This window comes from Melospiza georgiana, chromosome 33 (assembly GCF_028018845.1).
Source record: "Melospiza georgiana isolate bMelGeo1 chromosome 33, bMelGeo1.pri, whole genome shotgun sequence".
Taxonomy (NCBI): domain Eukaryota; kingdom Metazoa; phylum Chordata; class Aves; order Passeriformes; family Passerellidae; genus Melospiza; species Melospiza georgiana.
In genome coordinates this window covers 2,780,409-2,799,669 of record NC_080462.1, presented here as the reverse complement: position 1 = coordinate 2,799,669, position 19,261 = coordinate 2,780,409, and the positions used below count along the sequence as shown (strand labels likewise).

Below are 19,261 nucleotides of genomic sequence, written 5' to 3'. Positions count from 1 at the left end.
CTGGAGTTTGCCCCCACCCCCTGGATGGTGCCCCAGGCACTCTGGGGTGTATAAAAGGTCTGAGAGCTCCACAGGGCTCCATCTCGCTCTCCTCACTCGAATCTGCTCATTGATCGCTGTGGTGAGTTTGAGTCTTCCCTCTGTCCTCTCTTCCTCCTCTGCTCCTTCCCCGGGGAATCTCTGCCTGTGGATTTCCCAAGGAATCTCCGGTTCTGGATTCCCTGGGGAATATCTGCCTGTGGATTTCCCAAGGAATCTCTGCCTCTGGATTTTCCAAGGAATCTCTGTCCCTGAGCTCCAGATGCTGTCCCAGGGCAGAGCTGGGATGGTTGGGGTTCCACCAGCGGGCTCAAAGCCTTGGGGGGCCTGGTGGTTGGGATGAGGGAATTTTTCTTCATTCCCATGGGCAAGCAAGACTCAGGGATGGTGAGGGCAGCAGGGGATGTGAGCAGGAATTTGGAGGGAATGGGGCTACGATCAGAAGTCCTGGGATGAGCCAGAGTGAATCCTGGCACACGGGCTCCAGGTGGGCAAGAGCAGCAGCAGGGCTTTGGCCCGAGTCCTTGGTGTGAGCCCTGTCCGTGCCTTGTCTTGCAGCTCTCCCAACCAAACCAAAGGATGTCCTGCTCCAGCCTGTGCATCCCCAGCTGCGGGGTGGCCACCCCATCCCCTCTGGCTGACACCTGCAACGAGCCCTGCGTGCGTCAGTGCCCCGACTCCACGGTGGTCATCCAGCCCCCAGCCTCAGTGGTCACCTTCCCCGGGCCCATCCTCAGCTCCTTCCCGCAGCAGAGCGCCGTGGGCTCGGCCGGAGCTCCCTACGTGGGAGCCGGCTCTGGAGGCGCCTTTGGGAGCCGTGGAGGCTCTGGGGGCTATGGGGGCTTTGGGGGCTTTGGGGGCTTTGGGGGCTATGGAGGTTTTGGGGGTTATGGCAGCTATGGGGGTTATGGCAGCTCTGGGGGTTATGGCAGCTGTGGCCGTGGTTCCCGCTCCTTCGGGGGCTCCTGCGGGCCCTGCTAAAGCCCAAACCCCGGCGGAGCTCAGCGCTGCCCCTGCCCGCGGGCTCCTCCAGCAGCCCCTGCTGCCTTGTGCCCCCTGAGCCGGGCTGAAGCTGCAGCCCCTGCTCAGGGCCGGCCCGGCAGCCCCGGGAGCTGCAGGGTCCATGTCCCTGCCATGTGACCCTGCAGAGCCCCGGCCGGTGCCTTTGGCCTTGCCAGCGCTGCCTCCAAAAGCTGCTCCCCCTCTCTGTGTGCCCCCAGCCAGCTGTGCCCAGCCTCGGCTGAGGCTCTGCCCTGCTCTGCCCAGCCCCGAGCCCCGGTGCTGCCCTGGCAAGGGGCAACCTCTAGGGTGCAGCCCTGGGCTGTGCGTCGCTGCTGCTGCTGCTGCTGCCTTGGGATTTTCGTGTTTCCATCGCGTTGTTGCTGGTTTGTCTCTCGCTGACAGTGCCTGTGGGCTTTTTAACTCAAAATAAAGAATCTGCATTGCACAAAATATTTGCTTTTTTCATGGATTTCTTCATCCTGGCCGTAAATGAGTCTCTAACTGAGGGATGGTGTGGAATGTCCTATCATGGAATCACGGGCGGGTTTGGTTTGGAAGGGGCCTTGAAACTCCTCCCATTCCACACTGTGCCATGGGCAGAAACGCCTTCCACTGTCCTGGGCTGCTCCAAACCCTGTCCAACCTGGTCTTGGACCCTATCAGGGTAGGGTGTCCCTAACTTCTCTGGGAAATCCATCTCAAGACCTCTTCACCCTCACAGGTAGGAATTCATGGCCAATGTCCCACCTAAACCCCCTCTCCCATCAGTCTGACAGCGCCTGTGGGCTTTTCATTCACAATAAAGATTCTGCATTGCTGCAATCACTTGGATTTCGATTGGTTTTTCTGGGTTTGCTCTTCTGATGGTCCTTGTTGAGCTGGGATATGTTCACAGAATCCCAGAATCATTCTGGTTTTTAAAACCTACAAATCATCATCCAATCTTTGGCCAATCCCCACCATGTCACCCCACCCAGGGGTCCAATGCCATTTCTACTTGTTCCTTGGACAATTCCAGGGGTGGGAACCCCAAACCTCCCTGGGCAGCCCCTTCCAGTCCTGATCACCCTTCCCAGGATGAAATTCTTCCCCAAATGAAGCCCAAGGCTCCACATTTATCATCCATGAATGAACAAGGTCTGTGAGATCCTCGTCAGCTCTCACATTTTCCTTTTGCAGCACACAAAGGATGGAAATGAGTCATTACCCCTATTCCAAGACTTGAAGGGAAAAGTATCAATTAATTTATTTATTCCTTTGTGGTCCTTCAATAAAAAGTTACAATGTCTTCACTTAATTTTGGCAGTTCAAAGCAGCAGTTCAGACGCTGGTTTATGTATTTATAAGCTGTTATTAATCTATTAAAAGCACAATTCTCTTTTCTGCTGCTTCATTATTGAAAAAGAGTCACTTCAAAGGTACGAGTTGAGGCAGTTCAATGTTGGCTTTAGTCAGAATTTATTTTATTCCTTTGAAACTTTCCATTCAAGTGTAGCTCTGCACAAATAACCATGACAATGAACTGCTTTGTCTCTTCATCCTCCAAATCTGGATTTATTACTAGTTTTATCCTTAGACTTTCTGGAGGGAGCAAAATACGTTAAAATTCCATTAATTTTAATTCTTTCTTTAACCCTTGTTAAAGTAGTCAAATCAGGGCTGAGACAGCAGAATTTATTAATTTATTTTATTTTCACGTGGTCTCACTTGTGCACCCTGAGACACAGAAAGCTTTCCAGTTTTTATTTGGGAATTTGTAACTCCCAGACTTTATTGATTAGAGATAATTAGAGAAAATATTAAAATTATGACCAGCTGAATTTAGAGACCAGGACACAGCTTGAGCAGTGACTTGAGCTGGGTGTCTGAATGGATAAATTCATCAAAATTCATCAAAAGCCTTTGGATTTTTTTTTATTATTATTTCTAGCCTGAAATTTGCTGGAAACACAACCCCCACTTTTACTGGGAAAGGTTTTCCATGGGTTTTGCACTAATATTTTGCGCTGAGCCCAATCCAGCTCTGCTCCTGTGGTGGGGAGGTCTCCAGAGGTCCCTTCCCACCCAAATTCTGGGATTCTGGGATTGCCTCTGTCTGTTCCAAGGGCAGTAATTAAGCTCACAATGAAGGTTCGAGGGTTTAATTGATCTTTTGAGCCCAGACTCTGAGACACCTCAGCGATGAATAATTTGAGTGGCTCCTACTCCCCAGGACGCGGTGGAACAGCCTGAGAAATTCACACTTCCAGTGTCATTTCAGCAGAGCCTGGAGTAAAGGGAAAATGAAAATTTCTGCTCTGGAAAGTGATATTTTCTGCTCTGGAAAGTGACATTTTCTGCTCTAAAAATTGATTTTTTCTGTTGTGCAACAGATCAGATCTCTCCATCTGGAAAGATGGGAAAATCCAAGGCAGGGCCAGCACAAAAGCACTGCAGAAAAAGAAGTTTTCTCCCAATTTCTGGTGTTATCCCCCAAAATTTAAATAATTAGCAGCCAGAAGGTGCCTGAGTGATTTATAGCTGCTGTTGTGTCCCATGCCTGCACACCCAAAGCAAATTTAAAGGAATATTTTCAAATATTTCCTAGGAAATTAGGGATTTGGAATTCATTTTCTGAGTGGTTTTGCATCACACTAAACACAGCTGGGAAAGAGCCATAAATGAGGGATTTGTAAAGAAATATTAAACCCAGTTTCCTTTACTGCACTAAACCCAGGGAGGGTTGAGAGACACAGCAGAGAAAAAAGGGGGAGAAAAAAGAGTTTTGGAGGAACATTGGGGAAGTATACATATATATATAGTTAGCATATACATATATTTGTTTTTGACTAATATATATATCATTATAAAGAACATTAAAACACAACAGAAGGCAGCAGTGTGATGCAAAATCTTTTAATGAGAGTAAGAAGTTACAGATGGTAGTAGCACAGGAGGTTCACACCATCATACACTGAGGAGTAGCTACACCCCAGAGCAGAGGTCTGGGGAGTAAAGATGGTGTAGGAGAGGAGCAGAGCTGTCAGCGCAGCCAGACGAGGCTCTCGCTCCTTGGGACACACAAAAACCTCATCCCGAAAGAGAAGGAACAGCAAAAATAAGCGAATTAATCAGAATAACATCATGGAAGAGATCCCAAACCCTCAGGGAACCGGAGCTGAGACGGAGCAAAATCCAGCCAGGAGCAAAATCCACCCAGGAGTAAAATCAATCCAGCCAGGAGCCTTCAGGGCGGGTTTTGAGGTTTTCCCTGCCCAGGCTGGGCTCAGCACTGGTAGCAGGGGTAGCAGCTGCCGTAGGAGTATCTCTGGAAGTAGCGGGAGGAGTAGGGCGAGCAGTAGCGGGAGCTGAAGCTCGGGCAGTACTCGCGGTAGCCACAGAGCCTCCCGTAGTAGCCCTGGTAGCCGCAAGGGCTGCCACAGTCGTAGCTGCGGGTGCTGCAGACGGTGCCGTAGCTGCAGGGGGAGTAGCAGGAATCCTCACACTGCCGCTGGTAGCAGAAAGTCATCTTGGGGCTGGAGAGGAGGGAGGCGAGGCTGCAAGGGAGGGAAAAACACTTGAGGCAAGCCCTGACAGTGAGTAAACCCCGAGTAAGAGATGCAGGGAAGGGAGAGGCAGAAAATCAAGGCACAGTGCCCTCATCCATCGCTCCATGCCAAATTTAGGGACAGTTCTTGCCCCTAATCCTCCATCCTGAGGACGGAGGCAAGGCTGGAAGGGAGGAAAAGAGGAACGGCAGAGTTGGGGAATGGTTTGGGTTGGAAGGAAATTAAAGTTCAACCTGTTCTACCCCTGAAAGGGCAGAGACAGTGGTCCATAACCCTAACCTTAACCTTAACCATAACCCTAACCTTAACCTTAACCTTAACCTTAACCTTAACCTTAACCTTAACCTTAACCTTAACCTTAACCTTAACCCTAATCCACACCTTCCTCCAGTCCATCGTACTCCAAGCTGGCCTTGGACTCTTCCTGGGATGTGGAATCCTTGGAATATTCCAAATTTTGGGCCAGTTCTTGCCCCTAATCCTCCATCTTGAGCTTTCCCACACAGCCTCGCTGAAAAATGGGGCTGTGACCCAAAGCAGGGCTGGAAAATCCTCAGAGCTGTGCTGGGACAAAGGCGTGAGAGAAATAGGGGATCCATGTGGGACTGAGGCTGTTTTGAACAGCCAGAAATTAAAAATCCAGGGAGGAAAGATTGTTTTGCACTCCTAAATCACAACCTCAATTCTTGGCTGCAGCTTCTGTAGATAAGGAGGGAAAAAAAAGGAGAGGGAACGGCCCCAAATCCATCCCTTCATCATCCTCTGAATTCCCTAGACCTGTTCCCACTTACCCTTGGCTGCAAGGAGGAGAAGGCAGGAGCAGGGAATGGTTTCTCCACAGGGATGTGGGGTTTTTATGGAGCTCCCAGTCCCGCCCCACACACCCCACACGTGTTGGGCTCAGCCCTAATTAATTCCCAGCCCCTTTTCCTCCCCTCATCAATATCCCAGGGTCCGGCACCATCACCAGGAGGCTCCGCCCGCCACGTCCCTTTCATCCCAAAGGCACTCAGTGCAATTAAGGCTGGCCATCATCATCATCATCATCATCACGCTGAATTTGCGCTTTTTGGGACAGCGGTGACTCTTGGGGATCAGCAAACTCCCATGGAATTCCCAACGTGGCATCTTTGGGACACTGAATGTGCTTTGTTGTGCTTTTTTCCCCCCCTGGAATAATTGTGGAAGGCACAAGCTGTGTTTTTGATGAATTTCCTCACTCCTAATGACACTGGAGCATCCCTGCGGATCCCTCCCAACATTTCCGGTGATTTGGAGCCGCCGCGCCGGGGGATATTATTGATTCAGTCAGGAAATATTGATTCAACCAGAAAATATTGATTCAGCCAGAAAATTGGCCTGCAAGCATCAAATTGGTATGTCCAGGATGTATTTTTAGAGGGGGAAAAAATCTTCCGGAGACCCAATTCTGAAGGTATAAATTAGAATTTTAATAAAGGCAGGAAACAGAACACCCCAATGTACGTTTTTGGAGAGGGTGTTACATAAGAGCGGGGCTTAGCAAGGTGCTGTTAATATTGAAATAATAAATCTCTTTGTGCCCGAAAATATTTAATAAGTCTTAATGAAGGCTTTGATATTCCAAATTTAGAGAAAGGCCCAGAACTCCTGACGTGCTGCCTGTCATTATCCTCCCTTGGGATGGGAGTAAACAGCAAAACAGGGTTTGGAGGTGAAGGTCACCCCAGCATTATTCACCTTCATTAGGGAGAATTAAACACCTCAACAATATGAAGAAAAATTTACATTAAACCATATTTGGAATTTGGGGGGTTTCCCAGGAAAACTGTGGTCGTTACAGAGATAAATCCCAGAGGTTTTTTATCTTTTCAATGGGATTTTTTATGTTTCTCCTTGTCAGGAAACCCCGAAAGAATAATTTTGTGATCGAAGGGAAAACAAACACTGAGCAGATCTTTTTGGAGCCAGCAAAATTCACCTTGCTTGGGCTGGAAATTCAGTTCCTGAATGGATTTCGTAAAACATGCCTGGAGATTTCAAATATCATAAAATAAACCTGGAGATTACAAATATGCTTTTTTCTGCTTGAAATAATTTAGATTCATTGGGGATTTCTACCTGCTCTGAGGTTCATTTAAGTCATTGATGCCTGGTTTTATTCAAATGTATTTCCAGTCTTACACGGAAAAGGATCACCATTTCTTTCTACAACTTAAGAGTGTGTTGAAGCTGGGTTGAGTTACTTATTAATAATAAAACTAAAACTAAAACTAAAACTAAAACTAAAACTAAATATAGATCTAAATATAGATCTAAATATAGATCTAAATATAGATATAGATATAGATATAAATATAAATATAAATATAAATATAAATATAAATATAAATATAAATATAAATATAAATATAAATGATGTTCTGGCCTAAAAACGCGATTTTGAAATAGACCCAAGCAATAAATTATCTCCAGGGATTTTCATTTTGAAAAACAATTGAAATTCCTTCTCCCTAAATGAATCCAGGGTCATTGCAGGTTTCACATATTACCATTTGTCCATTCATCCCAAATTGGGATTGCGAGCATCCATTAATTCTGCTCTCAATATCCTTCCTTCCTTTTCCTGCTGTAACTCAGATTTCGCCACCCTCACTCCCCGTTTGTAATTGAGCCTGGACATGAAAGGAAAGAGAAGCACGAAGTCATCCCTGTGGCAGCCCTGGGAGCTGAGTAAGGATCCCAAAACGAGGAAAACAACCCCATCAGCTGCAGGGTGACGTGAAGGGCGAGTTTGGGCTGTGATGAGAAGGAGTTTGAAGCATCACAGGCTGGCATAGATAAATGTATAAAAAGGAGCCAAGTCCACAGCTCTGCACTCACGCCTTCAGCCTTCAGCCTCAGCTCTTGCTCAGCGTGGTAAGTGGGCTTAAGGGGATTTGCTGCTGGGATGCTGCTGGGTTTGGCTGTAGAGGGGTAGGGATGGGAGTTAAAATTTGAAATTATGGTTTAGGAATGATTTCGTGGCAATGCAGTTTGGGGTTATTGTTAAAAATGGGGTATTAGCCCATATTTTATATATATGTATTTCTTTTAAATATATATAGAAATATATTAAAATATATTTAGAATTGCATATATATATCTATATAAATATGGGTTAATATCCCATTTTAAACAAATGCCCCAAACTGCACAACCACGAAATCAAATATATATATATATATATATATATAAAATAACATATAAAAAAATATAAATACGAGTTAATAGCCCATTTTTTATATTATGGGTATATATATATATATATGAATTAATTATTAATTTCCACATTTAGACATGCCTTATGAGAAATACGTTATTTGAGGATATTATGGGTTATTTCAGGATTTATTGTTAATTGGCTGTGCCAGCGAGGTTCAGGTGGGACATCAGGGCAAGGTTCTTCCCGACAAGGGTGGCCTTGGACAGAAAGGTTCCATTGGGTTTTCCATCCTCTCACAGGGCTTCCAAAAGCAGCAAATTCCTGCTGGATCCATCTCTGAGCTCTCCTTTCAAACTACTCCAGATGGGAGCTCTGGGAGTGTGGGGAGGACCTAAATTCAGAATATTCCAAGGATTCTGCATCCCTGGAAGCGTCCAAGGCCAGCTTGGAGCCAGCTGGGCTGGAGGAAGGTTTGGGTTAAGGTTAAGGTTATGGTCAGGGTTGAGGTTATGGTTAAGGTTAAGGTTAGGGTTTGAGTTAGGGTTAGGGTTAAGGTTAAGGTTAGGGTTAGGGTTAGGGTTAGGGTTAGGGTTAGGGTTAGGGTTAGGGTTAGGGTTAGGATTAGCGACCCCTGTTGCTTCACGTTCAGGTGTAGGAGAGGATGAGCTTTAATTCCCTTCCAACCCAAACTATTTCCCAACTCTCCCATTCCTCTTCTCCTCCCTTCCAGCCTGGCCTCCCTCCTCTCCAGCCCCAAGATGACTTTCTGCTACCAGCGGCAGTGTGAGGATTCCTGCTACTCCCCCTGCAGCTACGGCACCGTCTGCAGCACCCGCAGCTACGACTGTGGCAGCCCTTGCGGCTACCAGGGCTACTACGGGAGGCTCTGTGGCTACCGCGAGTACTGCCCGAGCTTCAGCTCCCGCTACTGCTCGCCCTACTCCTCCCGCTACTTCCAGAGATACTCCTACGGCAGCTGCTACCCCTGCTACCAGTGCTGAGCCCAGCCTGGGCAGGGAAAACCCCAAAACCCGCCCTGAAGGCTCCTGGCTGGATTGATTTTACTCCTGGGTGGATTTTGCTCCTGGCTGGATTTTGCTCCGTCTCAGCTCCGGTTCCCTGAGGGTTTGGGATCTCTTCCATGATGTTATTCTGATTAATTCGCTTATTTTTGCTGTTCCTTCTCTTTCGGGATGAGGTTTTTGTGTGTCCCAAGGAGCGAGAGCCTCGTCTGGCTGCGCTGACAGCTCTGCTCCTCTCCTACACCAGCTTTACTCCCCAGACGTCTGCTCTGGGGTGTAGCTACTCCTCAGTGTGTGATGGTGTGAACCTCCTGTGCTACTACCAACTGTAACTTCTTACTCTCATTAAAAGATTTTGCATCACACTGCTGCCTTCTGTTGTGTTTTAATGTTCTTTTTAATACTATATTTGACTTTGCTAATTATTCATTTGGCACACATAGAAAAATAAATTAAATTTGGCACCAGTTTCTCAGATCTGCGGTTCTTGGTAGAATTTGAGGGGACTGAGGGCATGCTGAGCACCTCGATTTCTGTCTGCTCCAAAATTGACGTTTTCCATGTCCCAACTCTGCCCCTCTTCCACCAAAACCATTCCTGTTTCCAAAGCTCCAGCTGAAAAAAATGTGAAGATTTGGGAAATATTAATCAGGACATTTCCAGCCCAAGTTCTGCCCCGCAGGAAAATCCAGTTTTGGAAGGGATTTCCAGCCAGAATTGTCTCCCCACAGTCCCAGAGTGCAGGTGGGAGGCGGAATTCCCTCCCCAAACCCCCAAATCCCCAAATCTCCAAATCTCCAAATCCCAAACCCCCAAATTCCCAAATCCCCAAATCCCTGATGGGAGCTCAGGCTCTGCTCTGCCTTGAGCTGTGCCAGGTTGGAAAATTTGGGAAAATTCCTCATGGAAAGGGATGCCAGGCTTTGGAAAGGGGCTCAGGGAGGGTTGAATCCCCATCCCTGGAGGTGTCAGAGGAATTCCTGAAATTTTCTGACTGAGCTTGGATTTGATCCTGGAGGCTTCTCCAAGCCCCGGGATCCCGGAATTCCAGCTTTTCCTTTTTCTGCAAAAGTTCAGATCTGATTAAACCGGCTAAAAATGCAAACCAACGGTTCCCTCCGCTGGTCAGGAGGTGCAAATTCAGCAGCTGAAGGGATTAATTTCTTATTTAAAGTTGCTCTGGGTTAGGCATGAATTTGGTTTAGAAGTTTAAAAGGAGTGGAGTAGAAAATAAAGTTTCCAGTTGCAGAGTCTGAAAGCAATTGGAATTGATTTGTATTTTCAGAATGCATTTTTTCAAAAAGTTCAGACTTAAATTTTGTATAGAATATTAAAAAAAAAAGCACTGAATGGGGATGAGCAGGTTTTAACCCGTCCCATGAATCAGAGCCCTTCATTAAATGCCTACATTTATTATTCGCCAGGAATTTAAATCCATCTTTCTCTAATTAACTAAAGGTTCTATAAATTAGATTTCCACCTAATGATCAAAGCCTTTCTTGAGTTCTTCCCTGTGTTTTTAGGTGCAAAAGTGAATTCCTGCTTCTGCAGGAATTTTGCATTTTCAGGGTTCTGGACACCCAAATTTTGCATTAATTTGGAGCATTGAAGGAACTTTGGAAAATGTCCTGAATTTGCTGAACTTCCCAGGGGCATTCCTGGCCCTTCAGTGTCCCTCAGCCCTTTGGAAGGTGTTTTGGTCACTCAGAAATTATCTGACCAATGTAAACATCAACAAAATTAAATTTATTTGCCCATGTCACACCTTCAATTAAAATAATTGGTTTCCTCTCCATCAGCGGTTATTAATCTATTCTCAGCTCAACCTGGCAACACAAAATAACCCACAAAAGTATTTTTGTCTTAAAAACCTTTTTGACTCCTCCTCAGCTTTAGTGATGAAATCCAGATTTCAGAACAAACAAGGGAATTTATAGGAGTTATAATTATAAAATTATTTTGCAGCAAATCTTACTGATGCTGATTTTCAGCCTGTCCAGCACAAATCAAGAGACTTTTTTTAAAATTCAGCAAATACCTCCCTGTATGACCTTCCCCCGCAGTAAGCCAAGCCTCATTTGCATATTAAATGAGGATAATTACAGGCATTGGGGAAGTGCTGAGCCTCATCAGAATTTCTGGTATCAGCGCCCTCCCAAAACAATCATTAGAGTTCCTTTGGCAATGTTTGGATTCTTTCAACCCTCCCGGTTTAAATTCCTCGAGTAGAGCAGGGAAGGGAGCCCCGGGGGGACGAGGGAGGTTTTTCTTCATTTAAATTATTTATTTATAATTCCTGCTGTCCCCTATGGCAGAGTGACAGAGATCCGTCTGGAAAATGCCACCACAGCCGGTTGGGGAGCAATTCCTGCCTCAGGAAAAATCCCTCCCGAGGGGAACGTCCAGCCCTTTGTGCTCTCCAGCCCACCGAGGCAGGAAAATAATTTGATTATTTTAACTCGTATGAGTTTTAGAGACCTGGATTTCATTCCTAAAGCTGAGGAGGACCCCAAAGGGGTTTTTTTAAGGTGGAAGAGAAGATCTTTGGCTCATTATTGTGGATAAGGAACCATGGAATGGGTTGGGTTGGAATGACCACACTTTCCAGTATCTCAGGTTGCTCCAAGCCCTGTCCAGCCTGGCCCTGGACACTCCCAGGGATGGGAAATCCATGGAATTATCTGGGACCCTCACAGGGAACAATTCCCCCCCAAAATCCCACCCAAATCCCCCCTGCCCCGTTCCCTGTGTCCTGTCCCTGCAAATCCTCAGGAAAAGTCTCTCTCCAGCTTCCCTGGATCCCCTGCAGATCCTGGAGGGGCTGTGGGGTCTCCACATTCCCAACATTCCCAGCCTGGATCCATCAGGGAGGGGCTCCAATCCCCTTGTCAAATTCAGGGTCTCCTCTGGGCTTGCTCCAACAATTCCAGACCCCTTTTATTTTGGGGGCACCAGAACCTGTCACAGAATTCCCAATGGGATCCCACCAGAGAGAGCAGAAGAGGAGAAGCCCCTTCCTGACCCCCTGCCCATGGATGCAGCCCAGGACAGGGAGGCATTCTGGCCAGCTCATGCCCATGGATCCCAAATATAAACCCTACACATATCAGACACGTGAGTGATATCACAAGACACCGACTCATGCAAATTTTTCCAATAATTTCATCTGGGAAAAAAAAAAAAAGAAAAAACCACGCAAAACCCTCATAACATAAAAATTAACCACATTTCTCAGATGCTGCCTTAATTGATCCCGTGCCTCGGCCTGCACCTCTCCTAGAACAAATTATAGGCAGGAGAAGGACCTAAAAGAATCAATGGAACCCCTGTCATTAATTGTGACGGAAATCCCGGAGCGCTTGGGGTGATTCTCCTCCGCTCCCCAGCTGCTTTACGTCACCCCAAAATGTGCAGTGCCCACCTCCCTGGTGGGGCCACAAGGCAAAGAACCAATCCATGGCTTCCCAGCTGGCCAGGAATTGGGACTAGAGCTGTTCTGTGTAGCCTCCAGCCCCATCCCCAGGTGTCCTCCAGGTGCGTCCCCAGAAATCCCTCTGTCCTAGAAAGTCTGGAGATGAAAGAATCTCCCGGGCTGTAATCACAGTGCTCAACCCCAGGAATTCCAAAATTGTCCTAAATGCAGAGGAAAACAATTATAGCAATTGGGCTGCTGATGTACTTCCCAAATTTGTCCCGTGACTAAGGGGAGCTCTCGGGGAACTGCTCCGACCTCCACAATGGGAATATAAAAATGCTCCCAACCCTGGTGCTCCTCACAAGGCTCCTCTTGGTTTGCTCTTCCCACTGAACTCGGTAAGTCCAGATCCCGTTCTCCTGGAGAATCCTTGAATTTGGGGGGAAATCCTTTGCTTGTGGGTGTTTTCTTTTGGGTGCTTTTAATCTAGAGGGGCATTGACCCATGGACATTCCCATGTCTTTGGAAAGATGGGAAGTTAAATTTAATCCGGGGGACATTCCCATGTCTTTGGAAAGATGAGAAGCTGAGTTAGAAGTTCTGGATTTCTTTTTTTCCAGTGGTGACACCTGGAATTTTCAGGCCTGGTTGTGCAAGGAGGAAATGGCTCTTTGTGGTGGGATGTTGCAATGGGGAATATGGAAAAGTCCCAGGAATTGTTTTTGTCGCTCTGGAGTCCCTGGGGCAGCTCTGAGCTGCAGGGTTTGAGCCTTCTTTGTCCAGCACAGTATCCTTGCTAGAACTGACACTGACAAAGCCAGGAGAAGGAATTGTTCATGTGCCAAGATTAAAAGCAGACAGGGAGGCTGGAGACTTAATGAACTCCTTGAGTTGTGCGTTTCCAAGAACTGCAGAAAATGCCGGGGGGGATTCGAGTCAGACACTGGGACTCCTTCACTGGGAGAGGATTTACCCCAGCCTGTCCCGGGAGCCTGGACACCAAACAAATCCCTTCTTCAGGAAGATTTTGTTTTCTTGGAAAGAGTTTTCAGGATTTGGAAGGGAGGTTTGGAGTCCTTATACCAAGGAAGGATTGGATGTGGCACTCAGTGCTCTGGGCTGGGGTTGGACTCCATCTTGGAGGTCCTTTTCCGACATCAATAATATTTGGGATCCTGGGGTTCTTGAATCCTAGGATCCTGGGGTTCTGGAATCCTGGGATTTTGGGGTTCTGGAATCCTAGGGTTCTGGGGTTCTGGAATCCTGGTATTCTTGAATCCCAGGATTCTGGGGTTCTGGAATCCTGGGATCCTGGGGTTCTATAATTCTGGAATCCTGGTATGCTGGAATCCAGGGGTTCTGGGGTCCTGGAATCCCAGGATCCTGAGTTTCTTGAATCCCAGGATTCTGGGATCCTGGGATTCTGGGTTTCTAGAATTCTAGAATCTTGGGTTTCTGGGAAATCTATGACACGAAAATCCCACACAAACTTGAGGGGTTCACTCAACATTTCCACCCAACCTCACCTTGCCCACACCTCAAACCTGCCTTCACAGATTCTTTTTCTCCCCTTTTTTCTCCCTCCCTGTCCCAGGTTCACCTCCACCCCTGCATCACCCCACCATGTCCTGCTGCTACTCCCCGTGCTGCTACAGCCCGTGCTGCTACAGCCTGTGCTGCTCCCCCTGCTACAGCACCTGCACCCGCACCTACAGCTGCAACCCCTGCATCTCCCGCACACTGAGCTGCTGCCGCCGCTCCTACGGCAGCTGCTGCACCTCCCGGAGATGCACCACGCGCTACTGCTACCCCTCGTGCTGCACCACGCGCTGCTACTACCCCTCGTGCTGCTCCTACTCCTGCTGCTACCCCTGCTGCTGATCCCACGGAAAAATCCCCATGAACGGACCCACGGAAGACAAACGGATGAGCCCTCTGTTGATGTTTGCACAAGTGCAGAGCCACCACGGTGAAGTCACCACCAGTGGGGGATTTGCTGTGCTCTGAAACCTCTTGGAGTTTCTGGTTTTTGTTGTTGTCTCTGTCTCCTTCTTCTTGCCTTTCTCAACTCTCCTGATGTTCTGCATTTAAAGCCTCCCTCAGCCCCTTCAGCAACGGGAGGGGCGATCTGCAATTCATGTGAAACTTCTCAGAGTTGCTGCAATGGGGCTGGAGGACCTCTGTGAAATTAGATTTGGTGTCATCTGCATTTTCAATAAGCACTTCCAGCACAGCTCTGCAGCCCTGGGTGAGGGAGCGTTACGGCTGTCTCGCCTTTGATCTGCTTTTACGAGGACCTGAAGGATGAACAACACAACTTCAGCAAAAAGGAATGTTCTGGAGAGCAGTGACTCATCTCCCGAGGCTGCCTCCAGCATCCCAAAACTATAATCTTTCTGTATCTGTGCCAGCTCTTTTTCTTGTTCTATTAAATACTTTCTGCATTTGAAAAAAACTTCCGGAGATCCAGTTGTTTTCTTGCCCATGTCCTTGGTTTGGGTGGATATTCTGGGAGTTGTGGAATTCTGAAGGGATTTTCTGGACTCGAATCTGTGTCCAGCTCTGGGTCCCTCATGGCAAAGGGGACATTGAGGGGCTGGAGAATGTCCAAGGAAAGGAACAGACCTGGAACAGCTCGAGAAGGGTCTGGAGAATCTTGACAGAGGCTCAGCCTGGAGAAAAAGGGGATCCAGGGGGAATTTTGGGCTCTTCCAGGGGGCATTTGGGATCTGATTCCAGGGAACAGGGACAGAACAAGGGGAAATGGTCTCGAACTGTGCCAGGAAAGGCTCAGGCTGGACACGAGGAGAAATTTCCTCCTGGTCAGGTCTTGGAAGGGGCTGCCCAGGAGGAATGAGGACATTTTTTTTTTGTCTTTAGGAATATTTGCCTTTTATCCCCAACTTTCCTCCCCCATTTTCTGGCTTTTAGTCCTTGGATTTAGTATGTTATTGAAACTGCGCCCATAAAAATGGGTTTTATTCAGCTCAAATGGATTTTCTTCTGTTTTGTGTGCAAGATCAAGGGGGTGGTTTGAGTTTTCCAGGCCAACATCGACACAAGCAAAGCCACCATGGTTCCCTCTTGTCCTGTCCCTCTTCCCTGGGATCAGATCCCAAAATTCTCCCTGGAAGAGCCCAAATTTCCCCCTGGATCCCTCTTTTCTGCAGGCTGAGCCCCCCCCCAGCTCCCTCAGGATCCTCCATTCCCTTTTATTCCCTTTTGCAGCTGCTCCAACTCCATTTCCTTATCTGGACACACTCCTGCCCCTCAACATCTATCTCGGCATGAGAGGCCCAGAATTGGCCAGATGATTCATAATTTTTCAGAGTTCATAATCTTGTCTTCCAATCCTTCTGCTGTGAAGGATTTCATATTTGTGTGTCCTCCATCCAATTTCTGGCATTATTTCAAATTTAAAATAAGCGTAAAAAAAGAGCAAGCAGAATGCTGAGGCTTCCTCAGGATTTTGAATGCCAAAGACTTCAAGCTCTTTGAGAAACTTAAATGACAAATAGACTGAGAAATGCTGAATTGATGCAGAAAAAACACCTTTAATAGAAACGAAACACAGAGATAACTTTGAAGGGATACAGAAGGGAAAGACCACACTCCCAAAGTCACATAACACCCACATCATCCAATCAGAAGAAATTTTTTGTACAGCCAAAAACATGGAATTCGGTTTGCTTGGAGGATTGAGGAGAAGTTCTGGGTTGAGAGGAGAGCTGGGGCAGGGGGATGAAGGCAAATCACCTCCATCCCTTCAGCAGCAGCACAGAGCTCTCGGAGCACCCCGGCCATGCCTCTTGTCCCCAAAACTCTGCCCAGCCACGGTCTCCACTGCTGGACTCTCCATCAATCCCACCAAACCCGGGCTGGGTTTTGAGGTGGCTCTCTCCAGCTTTAGTAGCAGCCCCCGAAGCTGAACCTTCTGCCGTAGCGGGAGCCGAAGGGGAACCCGTAGCGGCCGGAGTAGAACCCGGGGTATCCATAGCAGTCCCCATAGCCATAGAAGCCCCGGTAGCCCCCATAGAGCCCCCTGGAGCCATAGCAGTCCCCAGAGTCGAAGATGCCCCGGTAGCCGTAGAGGCTCCCGTAGCCGTAGCGGTCCCCAAGGCCATAGAGGCCGCGGGAGCCGTAGAGGCTCCCGTAGCCGCGGTAGCTGCAGGGGCTCCCGCAGTCATAGCCCCGGTAGCCGTAGAGGCCCCCGTAGTTGCAGGAGGAGTAGCAGTCATCGTCGCACTGGCCTTGGAGGAAAGTCATCTTTGGGAGATGGAGGTAAAACCTGCAACGGGGAGGAAAGGATGAGTGGTAAATACTCCAAGAGTACAACCTCAGAGCACGAAATCTTCCTCACCGGTCCCGTGAGAACAAGGGCAGAGGAAAAACTATGACCTCAGCTGCTACTTTAATGCCCCATTTGTATAATCTGCTCATCTACACACTGTCTTTTAATGATTTTATATTCTACATTCATGTAGATTCAATATATTCATATTAAACTATTTCTATTAAACAGTTTTGTATTTAATGCGTATTCCTGGCATTGGTGGAACCCCTGATGGAATCAGCAGCCACAGATCAAAACCTTGCTGCTGCTTCAGGGTTTTTCCTGAGGCAATTAGCAACCCTAACTTTCTTTTACAATACCAGCTTTCTATGGAGCTCTGCATTCCTGATGCCATCAGGAAAGTCTTCACAGAATTTTCCTGTGATAACACCCCTCAGCTTTTGGCTGCATCTCCCTAAGACCCATTTCAGCGCTTTCCACCCATTTTGTTTTGCACCTGGAAATGCTGAGAGCCCACAGAGGAAACCTCACAGCGTGGACACACATGAGAACATCTGTGTGGCCAGACAGACCCAAAATTCCACGTAAAATAGGAGATTTAAGAAAAAAAAACCACCAAGAGTCGTGGTGGGGAAACCCTTTCCTACCTCTGCTGTCCTGAAAATCCCTTATCAGGGAACCCAGGTGCCAACAGGATCAGGAAAGTTCCACCTGCAGCTTTAAAAGCTGAACCCAGCAAGCCCAGGTAAAAGGAACAGCAAAATCTGACAGTTCAGAGGAGCCACAACACCAACAGAAATTATGAAAGGAAAATTCCCAGTGCAGGGGGAGATAGGAGGAAAAGCTTACCGAGTTCACCAGGAGGAGAAGGCAGGAGAGCTGATGAGGAGCCCTGAGCTCCCAGCCCTTTTTATACTCCAGCTTTGCCCTCCTGGCTTATCTCAGACGCCCTGTGGATTCAAAAGCTTTGGAATCCTACTGGTTGGCAAACAAATTTGCCTGTACGCGTCATATCTTCAATTAATGTAATTTTCCTCATTGTTTGGGATTATTAGTGTGTTCCCGTATGTCCTATGTATTACAGGTTTCTTTCATCTTAACATTTTCTGGGCCAGCAACATTCCTGATACCATTTTACTGCCTTCGTTGTCAAATCTGAATTTTTTTTTAGTATTATAGAAATGCTGTTTCTGATTTCTCAAGGTCATTGGAGAGAGAGAAGTTTTCAGTAAAAAAAGAAAACTTTCCAACATGTTTGAAAGTATTTGTGTTCAGTAGGAAGATGCACCATGGGGTTTTATCTAAAGGAAATGCAAATGCAGGGATTTTACATTAAATATCATCAACTTCAGGAAAAAGGAGCAGAATTATAAATAGATCTCAATTCCAAAGTGCTCCTGAATCAAAGCCATGCTGCTGCAGGAGCAGGAAGAATGTTTTTAACAAAAATCCAACTGCATTTTTTTGCAGTGTCATTCACCGGAAGCTTGACCCCAGTTCAGCAGAGCAAAGTGGAGAATTCAAGCCTCAATTTGATCTGGAAATAAAGAAATTACCAGGATTAGCACTAAAAGAGCACTAAATGAACACTAAAAGAACCTTGCTGGCAATTTTTTCCACAAAGAATCGCCACGTGCAGAAGTTGTGATAGGGAGGAACTGTGGAGTTAAGGGCAGAGCTCCTTGGGTGACCTTCACCTAATTTCTGGCATTAATTTGAATATAAAATAAGCGTAATAATGAGCAAGCAGGATGTTGAGGCTTCCTCTGAATTTTGAATACCAAAGCACTTCATAAACACTCATTGATGTTTTCAATTTGCAAAGTGTTGCTGGATTTAAATATTAATAGTTTGCCACCTCCAGATTTAATAATACGGTCATTCCTCAAGGTCTCTGCTTCCTGAGCCATATTAAGGTGATGCTCTTCCATGAATGACAAAAATTATCCCAAAAAAATCACTTAAAATTGGAAGGAATATTTGGGAACACCCACAAGGTGGTTGGAAAATTGTTGGAGTTGCTGTTGGGTTGTTGTTGGAGAAGCTGGGATACGAACACCCTGGGAGACTCCACCAGGAAGGTCATGGAGATGCTGAGTGGAGGCTCCTCAATCCTCAGGACACCAAAGCAAAACCTCTCTCTTTGTCCTCCGCCAGCGGCACCGGAGGCGCTAACGCGAAGACGATGGACCACCTACGAGGCCACTGCCTTAATAATCTGAATATTTCCCCAAATAAATATCTCTCCAAATTAATAAATATCTCCTCAAGTACCTCCCTGGTTAGGCCACAAGGAATTCAGCGGCAATTTCCCTGGAAATGCTTTAAGATTAAAGAAATTCTAAAGGGTTTACGTAGGCGCCGCGACGCCAAGTACGGAAAATATGAAAATGGTTGTGACGTAGGTTGGAGGAATAAGGAGTGGGATGACCCGCTTTGGAAGGTATAAGACCCCCAACTCCGAAAAGTCATCCACTTCTCTTGACTTCTCCTCTCAATTTCTCCTCTCAGCGAAGCAGAGGTGTGTATTGGCTCTACTCTCCTGTGCATATGTTTCTCTAAATATTTCTTTATAAGTAAAATTAAATATAAAATATGAATATGGATATGAACTTGGATATGAATATGAATACGTATTAACTTCATAGTGGTTATTTATTTATTTATTTGAAAGGTACTGCTGTATCTGTGTATATTTTATAGCATATAAATACAAACCTGTGTCTGCATGAAGGCACAGACATTCTGTAGGAAATT

The 19,261-nt window shown here is 46.8% G+C and overlaps 2 protein-coding genes across 2 annotated transcripts; both read left to right on the top strand.

The window, feature by feature from the left end:
- Positions 1-618: 618 nt before the first annotated feature.
- Positions 619-1,020, top strand: LOC131095268 (claw keratin-like). The gene has a single exon (XM_058042937.1). The coding sequence runs from the start codon at positions 619-621 to the stop codon at positions 1,018-1,020; it is 402 nt and encodes a 133-aa protein (XP_057898920.1).
- Positions 1,021-11,872: 10,852 nt separating this feature from the next.
- LOC131095069 (keratin-associated protein 4-12-like) lies at positions 11,873-14,091 on the top strand. Its single transcript, XM_058042657.1, has 2 exons — positions 11,873-11,909; positions 13,805-14,091. Exons 1-2 carry the CDS (start codon positions 11,873-11,875, stop codon positions 14,089-14,091), a joined length of 324 nt encoding a protein of 107 aa, XP_057898640.1.
- Positions 14,092-19,261: the final 5,170 nt, after the last annotated feature.